Genomic DNA, 12,838 nt, shown 5'->3' on the forward strand with positions numbered 1-12,838 from the left:
CATCAGTAAGGTTAAAAAATAATTCACATCCTGGTCACAAGTAGAAAACATATATTTTAGGCTATTTTATCCAATTATTTTTTTTCTGTAGAAAGCTTTGGGGCTCTGCATACGTTAAAATTTAATTACATTCCTTTCCTAAAGGCTGCTTTGTATTCCAAAACATTATGCCAAAGTAATGATTTTCGGTACTTAAATGGCTCTGCCAACATAGTTACTAGAGTACTTACTGACCGATACCATGCCAGGGGAGAAGGGAAGTGAATCAACTGTTTGGTAATTGCCTACTGTATCCCTAGCTTTGAAAATATAATGCGTCAAACATTGCACATTAGGCAGTGTCTTACTGCATTTGGTAGAGTGAAAGCAGAAAAGTTTTTCCTTTTGTGGCAATCCAGTCCCCAACATCGCCACCATCCAGAATCAGAATCACAGGAACAGTTGAGGCAGGAAGCAGCTCTGAAGACCATCTATACAACTTCTTGCTCAAAGCAGAGTCACACAGAGCATGTTGCTCTGGGCTGTGTTCAGTCTGGTTTGCATAGCAAGGTTTTGTAGTGGGGGGGGCTACAGGGGTGGCTTCTGTGAGAAGATGCTAGAAGCTTCCCCCGTGTCCAATAGAGCCAATGCTAGACAGCTCCAAGATGGACCCACCACTGGCCAAAGCTGAGCCCATCAGCAACGGTGGTAGCACCTCTGTAATAATGTATTTAAGAAGGGACGGAGAAAAAATTGCTGTGAAACAGCAGCCAGAGGAGCAGAGTGAGAAAATATGAGAGGAATAACTCTGCAGACATCAAGGTCAGTGAAGAAGTAGGGGGAGGAGGTGCTCCAGGCACTGGAACAGAGATTCCCCTGCAGCCCATGGTGGAGGCCATGGTGAGGCAGGCTGTGCCCCTGCAGCCCATGGAGGTTAACAGTGGAGCAATTATCTACCTGCAGTGCACGGAGGATCCCACGCCAGAGCAGGCGGATGCCTGAAGGAGGCTGTGACCCCCTGGAGAGCCTACGCTGGAGCAGGTTTGCTGGCAGGACTTGTGATCCCACTCCATGGAAAGGACCCATGCTGGAGCAGTTTGTGAAGAACTGCAGCCTGTGGGGAGGACTGTCTCCCATGGGAGGGACTTCATGCTGGAGCAGGGGAAGGTTGTGAGGAGGAAGGAGTGCGAGAGACAACGTGTGATGAACTGACCACAAGCCCCATTCCCCATCTCCCTGTGCCACTCAGGGGGTGGAGGCAAAAAAAATCAGGAGTGAAGTTGAGCCCAGGAAGAAGGGAGGGGTGGGGGAAGGTGTTTTAAGATTTGGTTTTATTTCTCATTAGCCCACACTGATTTGATTGGTAATAAATTAAACTAATTTACCCATGTCAAGTCTGTTTTGCCCATGTCGGTAATTGGTAAGTCATCTCTCCCTGTCCTTATCTCGACCCACGAGCCTTTCATCGTATTTTTGTCCCCCTGTCCAGCTGAAGAGGGGGAATCACAGAGCGGCTTGGTGGACACGTGGTGTCCAGCCAGAGTCAACCCACCACAGAATATCTCTAAGTATGGAGACTCCACAGCTCTAGACAACCTGTTCCAGTGTTCAACCACCATTCCAATAAAGAAAAGATGTTTTTTCATATGTTTAAATGGAATGTCCTGTATTTCAATTTGTGCCCATTGACTCTTGTCCTTTCCACACCACTGAGAAGAGTCTGTCTCTGTCGTCTTTACTCCCTCCCATTACATTGATCAGATTTCCCCTGGGCCTCCTCTTCTCCAGGCTGAACAGTCCCAACTCTCTCAGTCTCTCCTCATATGACAGATCCTCCAGTGCCTTAATCATCTTCATTACCCTCTTCTGGACTCTCTCCACTATGTCCATGTCTTTCTTATACCAGGAAGCCTAGAACTGGACATAGCACTCCAATGGTGACCTCACCAGTGCTGAGGAGAGGGGAAGGATGACCTCCTTCAGCCTGCTGGCAGTGCTCTTCCTAATGCAGCCCATTAGCTGCTTTTGGCACAAGGAAACATCATTGGCTCATGATCAACCTGCTGTCCACCAGGAACCCTAGGTCTTTCCCTGTAGAGCTGATTTCCAGCTGGTAAGCCACCAGTGTGTACTGGCACATAGGGTTATAGCTCCCCTGGGGCTGGGATTTGCATTTCCCTTTGCTAAACTTCATGAGGTTCCTGTCAGACCATTACTCCAGCCTGTTGAGGTCCCTCTGAATGGCAGCACAACCCTCTGGTGTATCAACCACTCATCATGGTTTTGTTTCCTCTTCAAACCTGTTAAGGTGCAGTCTGTCCCATCATCTAGGTAATTAATGAAGAAATTGGACCCGGTATTGATCCTTCACGTACATCACTGGTGACGGGCTGCTAGCCGTGCTGCTGATCACAACCCTTTGAACCTGTCCATTCAGCTGTTTTTCAATCCACCTCACTGTCCACTTATCTAGTGTACATTTCCTCAGATTGCCTATGAGGATATTAAGGGAGACAGTGGTGAAAGCCTTACTAAAGTCAAGTAAGCAACATCCACTCTTCTTCTCTCAACCACTAATCCAGTCATCTCTTTGTAGAAGGCTGTCAGGTTGGTCAGACCTGATTTCCCCTTCATAAATCCTTGCTAACTACTCCCAGTCACTCTCATGTCCTTAATATGTTTGGAAATGTTTCCCTGGTGGATTTACTCCATCACCTTCCCAGGAATTGATGTGAGGCTTAACAGCCTGTAGTTCCCCAGATCCTCCTTCCTGGCCTTCTTGAAGTTTGGATTGACATCTGCCTTCTTCCAGTCCACAGGAACTTCCAATCACCACAGTCTTTCAAAGATAATTGAGAGTGGCCTCACAATGACATCAGCCAGTTCTCTCAGCACTTGTAGGGGCACCCCATCAGGTCCCATGGACTTGGGTATGTGCAGTTTGTTTAAATGTTCCCTAACCTGATCCTTTTCCACCAAGACTGAGTATTTCTTGCTCCAGACCTTCCTATTGCTCTGAGGGCCCCGGGACTCCTGAAGACCAGTCTTACCAGTAAAGAATGACGTAAAGAAGGCACTAAGCACTTCAGCTTTCTCCATGTCTTTTGTCACCAGGTCTCCTGCCCCATTCAGAAGCAGGCCTACATTTTTCCCAGTCTTTCTTTTGCTGTTGATGCAATTCTAGAAGCCCTTCCTGTTGCCCTTCACAGCAGGGGGCTGTGCCTCCATAGGTAGCCTCACAGGCATTATGTTCTTCCAGTCCTCTCTAGTTCATGACTGTGCCTAAAGGCATAATCTAGCTGTCAAATTGCAGGCATTTCCCAGACCACCAGATGTCTGCTGACTTCAGAAAGTTAATGTACACCTTAGATTCCTCCATCTCTCAAAAGCTAAATAGTCCTTTTCATTTTCTCCTTTTTTTTTTTTTTTTTGTGAAAGCTATCTATATTTCTCTCAATTATTTGTGACAATAACAATGTAGGCTCCTGCTATGTAGTGTTCTATAGTTTCTGATATAATCTGTTTTATTAATAAGTGGCTGCTCTTTGGAAAATGAAATATTTCTTGGTAATCATCACTGCAGGCATCAAATCATATACAGAAAAATAGCTCTGAAGATATCATTAATCCTTGAGCTGCCACACCTGACAAACATAAATATGGTTAAAGGATTCAGAAAACTCATTAATCAAAATACAAGTACTGAAATAGATTTCCTCTTGCTTTGAAGTGTATTGCCCTCATAACATTGTGAATTAGACCTTCATTCAAGTTTGATGGTGAACACTTCACAAAATAATAGATTTGGAGAATCAAGTTAGAGTTGGATGTTAACAAGGTTTCCATGCTGATGGAGAACTGCTTCACAGGAATGTGGCTGGCTATACATATCTTCGCTGAAGTACCTGGGGACAAGATTTTCAAAACCATGTACTTTTCAAACATGAACCTCACAGATCTTTATTCAAATTCTAAGAAAATGGCCTAATTTTCAACTGTTGAGCAACCGAGTGCTTATAAAATGCTTTAGAAGTCAAGTTTGGACACATAAAATCGCACTTTCATAAGCTACATGACACTCAGGGCAATTTCACTGTTGGTTTAAGCTGATCAAAAATAGTTGTCCTGCTATATCCTCCACCCCTTCCCTTGGATTAACACCCAAAAGAAAAACAAACAAACAAACAAACAAAAAATGTAGCTTGCCACACAAGCACTAATGCTGGCAACAGGTAAAGGGCTGGAGCGTTTTTTCAGAGGTAGGCAGGAGAGGGGGATTTCCCTTTTGAGCACCAACAAAGCTCCTGATCCCTTAATACAATCCCAATGCTCCCTATTAGGGAACAGAAAGGCAACGGTGATTTAGGTACTGTAACAGTGAGTATTGCACCAGTGGCATAAACGGGACTCCCAGCGACCTGGGCCAGTTGGTGCAGTGCTGGCCCCCGTGGCACATTACCTCAGGAAGGGGCAAAAATGCCTGCATCCCCAGAGCAATTCAATAACTGCTTCCCAACAGTGCAGCTCAGAGCGGTACTCTGCCTTTACTGAGAGGTGTAAAAGGGGATCAGAGGTAGGGTACGACACGTCTCCGAAAAAAAGAGGTGGGCCTGCGACTGTAAGCAACAGCTCAGACCTCTTCCATGCTCACAATATCTGTTGCCCACAGTAATCATTTACAAATCACATAGAGACAAAGCTCTCATTTAAAGACTGTCCAAACAACTACATCTAAAAATCTCCAGCCCTTGAAGTTTTCACCTAGGGTATAAGTCTCAGTTTAAGTTTAGCTAAAACTGTTTGAATCTACTTCTTTTTTTGCCTTTCACTTCACCTCTGAAGAAAAAAGAAAAAGGAAACTACAGTACAGGAGTTACATTTCAGCATGAGAAAGGACCTTTCTGAATAGCCTTATTCAATGGATCAGAAATTTGGGATTCAATTTATTATAAATGCTGTCCTTCAACCACTCAACAAAGTTTAATTTCATTAACACTTAGGCTTCTCTAGAAAGCTTTGATTGCTGAAATGCATCAAATAAAGAGGCAATAAAGAGGCCTCATGGTATTAATACATTTTTTGGCCAGAAACAAATGGTAAATATTTTCAAAGCTATTATCTGTCATGTTGGATCATATGGAGCCTTGGTATTATTAAAGAATTAAAAACAACCTTTGATTTTACTGAGGTTTGGCTAGTTTACAAATACTATGATCTTTATTAAGGATACCAAATAACTTCAGAGAGATGTGCTCTTATCTTGGTTTGGCAAACTTGAAGTGCTTTTAGATCTCTGGTTTGCCTTCCAGCCAAACCTCGCAATGGGTTTTAATGTTGACAATGCTGCGAAATCACTCATGCCTAAAATGCAATAACTGTACTTGAAGTAGCCTCATTAAAAAATAGTTTCCACCATATATTTTTTAATCCTTCCTGTTCCACCTTTGAGAACGTGACATGCTTTATGTAGTATAAGAATCTTACATACTACAAAAACAGGTGGAAAAACTTCAAAGGCTGAATGTCCAACATGTGCAAAATCACATATATCAGCCTCCTGAGACTTTATTCCCACTATCTTATTTACAGGGGTTTAGCGTCCATCAGGGCACATCATCACTTACACGCAATCTCTCCATTTAGTGAGAGTGCTTTAGTTTACCCTACCTGTCCCACAACCACATTATTCGGTTTCAGCCAAGCTTTGATACAGTAGCATATCCATGACACCTGGGCAATTAATTATTGTGACCTTAAGCATTTCTTGGCAAAGAGCCACATTATGGCACCCAGCACGATATGGCTCTGTGATTCAATTCACCATGGAAGAAAAAGTACCTAATCCTGAGGATTTGGCATGAAAGCCCTTATATAGCCGCTCAGTCATCACCTAGAGGCGACAGCTCTGCTGGTATTGTTAGCAGAACTTCTGACGAGGAAAGCTTTCTGAATTTTAATGTGCGTTAATCCCTGACCAAATTCTCAAAACAAGGCTGAAATAAGGGGTCACTTCACCACATTTGACCCCTTTAAAAAGAAAAGTTAGGGTGGTTGTTTTTTAAGTGAGCCATGCATCTGTGCATCGTACTGGGAAAGATTTATGGTATGCCTTCAGTCTCTTATCTTCCGTTTCCAGTTTTATAGGGTGTGCAGGCGCTACTGCAGGAATGAGAAGCCTGCCACCAACACATAAACTCAGGAGCAGCAGCAGAAGCCGCTGAATGAGTGGCACAAATATTTCACACTTGGAGGTCCTCAGAAAAGCAGGTCTCTGACTACTCTAAACCAGGGCAAAGCACCTCAGAGGACTGAATTCAGACAGACGTGTTTCAGGGGAATTGCTACAGTATGTTTCTCAGTGTACTGCATTCCAAATCTGGCTTTATTTGCTCATTTATGTAATATCTCAGCCCACAGTTTAAAATTAATACCAGAAAATGCATACTACATAATGTGAACCAAGGACCTTCGGCGGTCCCCTTAGCTGTTCCCTGACTCATTCCATTTCTTTCCCAAGTTTAGGTTTTACACTTCACGCCACAGTTCACAAAACTTCAGCAGAGTGGCAGTGTGATTTATTTGTCTGCTGGCTTTATGGAAACTGTAACCGAAGGTGGTCTCTATGAATGTTTTAGTCACACGTTACACCTTCCCATCCAAGGGGCGAGATGAACATTGATCAAGGAGGAGTGTCTGATTAACCAGATACTTGCGATGTGCTACAGTGAAATTTGGCATGAGGAAGGTTGTTCCACTCGAGCACGAGACTCATTCTCACCAGAAAAGCACCTTCAGCATTTCTCACCTATGAAATGAAAATTCACCTCCTGCTCGAGTTGCTTGTTTGCCTCCAGAAGAGCTCTCCAGCCTGACATTTTTTTCTGGAGGGGAGGGAGGGTGTTGAGAGATTTGACTACTGAACAGCGCAGTCATCAGCACCCCGAAAGGGCAGGTTCAGGCAATAAATCCAGGATCCCGTTTACCATATGGCTTCTGGGCACCCTCGTCTCAAATGCGGAGCTACTAATTTCGACAGGGCAAGCTGGCATAGAGAAAAAACTCCCAAAATACTCTTCGCTGAGGGGCTCCTCCTGTGAAAGGGGCAAGCCTAGATGAAACCAGAACAAAGATACTGAAAGGGACTGTGCCTTTTTTAATGTAAGGCTGCAAGAGCCTGTCGAAAAACCTGCTGAATTATGTCCCTGCTCTGTGTGCTCACTGTGAATGACTGGACAGCATCGGTTTTGTATTGCCAGACACTATTGTCGTTTCATGCTAATGACATTATAGTCATGACAAAAGGTGGCTATTGTTGCTTACTTTCGAGTAAGAGCGTCCACAAGGGGAGATAACGTTTGTGCTGAAATCCTCACCCCTGTGAACAGCGGAGCTCTCCTGGATGCCTACACCTAGACTCCATTTCCCCACAGAAAGCAAGTGTAGGTGAACTGCTACTTTCAGCATCACAGCCGTGCCAGGAAGCCCAAATCAGTCCAGGGATCTCATTATGCTAAACACCGTAACAAATGCACGGTAAGAGCCAGCCAGCCTCTGGCCCAAAGATAAAGACTCTAGAGCAACAGAGGATAAGGGAGAAGCAGAGAGGAATGTGAAGGTACTTGCCCAGCCAGGGACAAAGTTCAGAACCAAATCTTCTGCAATGCAGTGACTCTGAATTTAATGTCAGAGCACACAAACATTTGTGTAGCGGACTGTGAAAAGACTTTGGCACACTGGGAATGGCCACACTTAGGAGATGCAGAACTACTACCCCTGTGCTAAGGACAGGTTTCCCAAAAAGCCAAATAAATCTCCAGTCTCCTTCTGCTGCCCCCAACCAATATGGCATCCCACAAGCACACTTTCTTACGGTATCTGTTTTTGTTAACCTTCCGACCATTTTTTAAAAGTCTCTTCCCAGCTTCTGGAACATACTAAACAATCATGATACCATAGTAGAAATTAGACTACCAATAAATCCAGTGTTGCGCTATCAGTAGTTGAGACACTTTCTGTAAAGGTGCAAAGGTAACATCATGAAGACATGTGGAAGAGGCTGGAAATTCAGGACAGAGATAGCAGTGAAATCCTTGCAAATAATAATGGACAACAGTAGTACATATCTGTAAAATTAAAAGCAACCAGCACCAGCACAACACCCACGAGAATCTCTACAGGTCCAAGTAAAATTTTATAACTGTAATGGCTCTGGATGTTTTTGATAAGAATAGTACCATTCTGCTTAATAGGCAAGAATATATGCTCAGGTTAGTACCAAATGCGATATGGAAGATTTCAGCCTATCAAAACTACTTGAAGCTGCATTAAGAAATTTTAAAACTTTCCTGAAGTTTGCCAGACTACAAGGTGGTATTGCAGTCACCTAAGGAAATGAATGTATAGCTGAGGGGGAAAATGTTTTATAGTATCTGATAATACCTTAGGCATTGATAGGACATTTTTGTACAGGTTGAAAATGCATTCTTCATTTTTCACTGACAGCTGGTTAACGGAGGAATGCAGTGAAAAGTCTATAAAAGCTTTTAAAAAACCCCCTGGATAGGTCTGCACTTCTGTTTTTCTCCCGCCCATGCTAGTAAGTGATGTGCAGTTGTTAACAGTATCTTTTGGATTCGGTGCCACCTTGGCCTGTAACCACACTAGGCAACAGAGAGTCTACAGCACTTCTTGAACCAGGAAAGAATGGGAGTTTGCATCTCTTTTTAAGACGATAGGGTAGAAAAATTGGAGGCAACTTTTTGCACAATTCTTTTTCTTCAGCTTGCACAAGCCTACACACTGCCACTCCAGCAGGCTGGCTTTTGTTCCTTCTCTTCCACTGGAAGATACTTTCTGTTGGGCAGCCTCGCTAGTTTTGGAGTCTGTTCTTATTTCTTTTGGCTCCTCCATGACTGATACTGCTGATCATTGATTCCCATTTCATGTATTTTCTTTCCTTGATTTTGCAATACTGTCCTTGCCTCTTTCTTCTCCTACCTTTGTGGCTGCTTCTCCTACATCTCCTTTGAGAGACCATGTTCTTTCTTTTTCTAACATTCCCTGGGGCAGCTCTTTCCTCTGTTTCTAGTGTCTTTTACTTTCCTCACAACCTGCTCCTACACACTCTCATCTCCTCCTATGACCTCAGCTGCTATTTCTCCATCAACAAATCACAAACCAGCCTGATCAGCCACTCTCCATCCAATCCTACATATTTCCCACCTTCACCAACACCTTCTCCTTGATGTCTCAGTGTCTACTTAAAGGGATAGTGGCTAAAGCAGATGACGTGACTCTCTTCAGTCCACAATTCTCTGACAGTGTTGAAGTCCTCACTTTCCTTCTATAACTCCATCTCTAACCGCTCCTCCCACTCTCTAAACCTTTACCAAAAGAAATCTGTACCTTTTCACTTTTTTTTAATGTCACACTTTTGAGAGCATCTTGTTCCTTTGCATTCACACAAACACAGTTTAGACGCAGGTCCCTTCTTAAGGCATCATCTCTCTTCTTGTTTGTGACAACCTAGCATAAAACTGTTTTACCACCTCCTGTAGAGGTTTTCTGTATTTTCTTTTGGAGAGAAAATTTGTCTTGTAGAGAAAATATTTTTGGTGATTTAATTTCCATTCACAGAGAAAATAGCTTTAATACTCTGATCATTTCTCCTGAAATATTACAACAGAATAAAATGTGCTTATTATTCCTTTTACCCATGCATCTATGATTTATGATCAAATTTATTATTTCCTCTACAATATAGGCAGCAAAAAAGACTTAAAAAAAGATTATACAGATTTGAGAGTCGTATGTCCATCAGTGGTCATCAAGCATGACAGTCCAGGTGTGCTTTCCCAGAAATGTATAAACTGATGATTGCAGCAGGTTGAAACATTATATTTGGAGAACGACTCCTGTATACCTGTCTGTTACTGGCCCGTATGTTGGACACTGGTTACTGGGCTAGTTGGGCATTTACTCTGCTAAAGTCCCTGTGTTACATCCCCACAGTTCTTATGTTCCTATGACTTAATGGAATAACCAATACATCTTTCTGATGACCCACAAATCTTAAAATCACAGAATCATAGAATGGTTAAAGACCATCTAGTTCCACCCCCCTGCCATGGCCAGGGACACCTCCCACTAGACCAGGTTACTCAATGCCTCATCCAGCCTGGCCTTGAACATTTCTAGGGATGGGGCATCCACATCTTTCTAATATTGTCTATGCCCTTTGTCTTTTTCCATCCTCATACAAACTCTTCCCCTTTCTTTACAAGAGGGACTCACTTTGTGAACTCCTGTGGACTAGGATCCCATCTTATTTATTTGTGTTGAAAACTTCCCAGCACTTTTATGGGAACACCTAACATTCTGATTATTAATAACAAGAAAAATTATATTATGATGAGAGCAGCAGAACAGCTGCTGGCAGAATTATTTGCAATCCTAATTTCACGCATACAACATGCTGTCCTGAACCTCTTCCCTCCAGGTAATATCAGCTGGGGTTTTGTTTTGTTTTTCCTTTTCCAATTCTGCTGCAGGCAGTTTACTTTGCAGCTTCCATCCATTAATCTCAAAGTACTTTTACATAGAGGAATTAATTAAGACTCTTACATACAAGAATTAATTAAGACAGTAGTAGGCATGTTTTATCATCTCCATGTTGCGCATGGGGGAACTGAGGTGAAGAAAGAGCTGCCCAATTCTTTTGCAGAGCTGGAAATGTACTTAGGCATATATCATATCCTCTCAACCTGGCGTATATGAATATCCTTTCTCTCCTAATATTGTGAGGCAGATATCCAGTTTACCAAGTAAAATACCATTGACACGCAGTCCTATTATTCAAAATGGAAATGCTTCCCTCAGGCGAATAACTTGGCCAGTCAAATTTCTAAACACATCCTTCTTTCTTATTTCAGACAGAAAGAAGAACACAGCAGGAAAAGCAAGCTACTGTAACTACTGTGGGATCTGATAACATTTATACTCTTCTAAAGAATCAACCCAATACCTGAAATCTGTAATCTTATCATCCTGCTTTAACAGACTCTCCCTCTTTCTCAGTATTCACATGTATACTTGTTTGATAAAGAAAGAAATATAAACCTAATGACTTATGATTTTTATCTACAGTTCATAGAACCTTTGCACAGCTGACGCTGTACTATCATGCTTCTGAAATGCAACAGTGCCACCTTCAGATCATGCTAAATATGACTTTTTCACAAACCATCTGTATGAAAGAAGCACAGCAGCGATTTTTCTTTTCATCCAGACAAGTCCTGCTAGAAAGCCCAGAAGCACATGTATAAACCTGAGCAGAACCTGCACATTCACATTCTGAAGCACAAATGCTCACTGGGAACAGCAGTCCTTTATTTTCATAAATAAACATTAATAAAGAGCAATCAAATACTACTTTTTAATACCTGGCATATTCATTCTCTAAGCATGAGAATCACTGCATGTTCCCCTGACACTGCACTAGCAACTCATATTGGGCAGAGCAGCACATCAGTTGGGATCTGCTCCTGCTCTGCAACCTTCACATAATTTGCCAGCTACTCCTGGGTATGCCGGGTCCCCGAGTGAGAGCCAAGCCACTGTATATGCTGGAAATGTGTACCCGTATGCATCTATGTATAGATAGTATGTGCACTATATGCATTACATGCTGGATAGTCTGTGTGATATCCGCCCAAAGGGCCCTGCTCTGAAAGAAACCTACCAGAAAGTATGACCCCAGGTTGTGTTGCAGCCCCTCCCTGCTATACGAGGAGATGAAGGTCTAGCGTATAACCTGTATACACAGGTATATCTCCTTCCACGTCTCCTCCCTGCCAAGTTGAGACCATGATCCATTCTGAAGTTTCTTCTAACCCACAGCATTTGACAGATTCCTTTTACTCTCAACAGAGGTATTTATTTAAAACTGAACCAGCCTCTCGTTAAATATTAAAACAGGTAACAGTTTTAGTATATTCAGTCCTGCTTTAAAAATTTGATTATTATCCAAAAATTGGTGCAATGCTGTTTAAACAAGAAAGAACAGTTAATTAAATTTACAGTCTCTTTGCTGACATACTGCATATTTCATATTTGGTTTGATTATAATGGGCAAACCTCATCATTTTAAAGCTAAGCCATTTGCATTTGTAATTAGACCTAGTTCTGAAAAAAGTTAAAATACTTCTCAAATTAAAGTTTAGGCCTCTGGTATTTTGACTAAAAAATTATTTGTGATATTAGTTCAGATTACACATGTTGGACTGGAGAATATTAAATCAATAGAGGCTTGAAAATCAAGGTGGGAATTAATTACTTGAGTTAATTTCTTTGACCTTGTTCAAAAATATTATTGAGAGAAGTACGAAGAACACTCTACTCACCCACTGTCATACCATCCATGTAACGCTTGATGATATCAAAGGAATCTCTTAAATTTCCTTCTGTTATGTCAAATATGATATCTGCCTGGTTGGCTGGATATGTAGGTGTGATGGCACGAAGAAAAATAATCTCTGCAAACAAAGAGTATTGCAGAATGTACTGAGAAGTATTTGAAAACATCACTGAAGAACCTGACAGAATTTGACAAAATTACTTGTCCCCAAAGCTGGTGGAGGACACAACCCCACCCCGAGTTTGTCTTTTAAAATGGAAAGAAAGAACATTTTGGGGAAGGGAGGATTTGGATTTATTTTCTCCTCCTGCACCATCCAAGCAGCCCTGAAGCCAAACACTATTACTTTGAGAGTCCAGAAAGACCACTGTTAGAAACCAGCAGGATTTCCAGCAGATACCTAGAGGATCACACTGAGGATCCACAGGGTGGGCAGTGGAGGGG

At 42.3% G+C, this 12,838-nt stretch overlaps 1 protein-coding gene across 2 annotated transcripts in view; it reads right to left on the reverse strand.

Annotated features, from left to right (window-relative positions):
- Positions 1–12,838, reverse strand: part of FBLN1 (fibulin 1) — an 84,254-nt gene that overhangs the window by 11,000 nt on the left and 60,416 nt on the right. For both annotated transcript variants that reach the window (XM_074590407.1, XM_074590427.1), the window contains exon 16: positions 12,381–12,512. In XM_074590407.1, coding sequence (XP_074446508.1) covers positions 12,381–12,512 — 132 coding nt within the window. The remainder of the gene's footprint in view (positions 1–12,380; positions 12,513–12,838) is intronic.

The sequence above is a fragment of the Larus michahellis genome, chromosome 1 (genome assembly GCF_964199755.1).
Source record: "Larus michahellis chromosome 1, bLarMic1.1, whole genome shotgun sequence".
NCBI classification, from domain to species: domain Eukaryota; kingdom Metazoa; phylum Chordata; class Aves; order Charadriiformes; family Laridae; genus Larus; species Larus michahellis.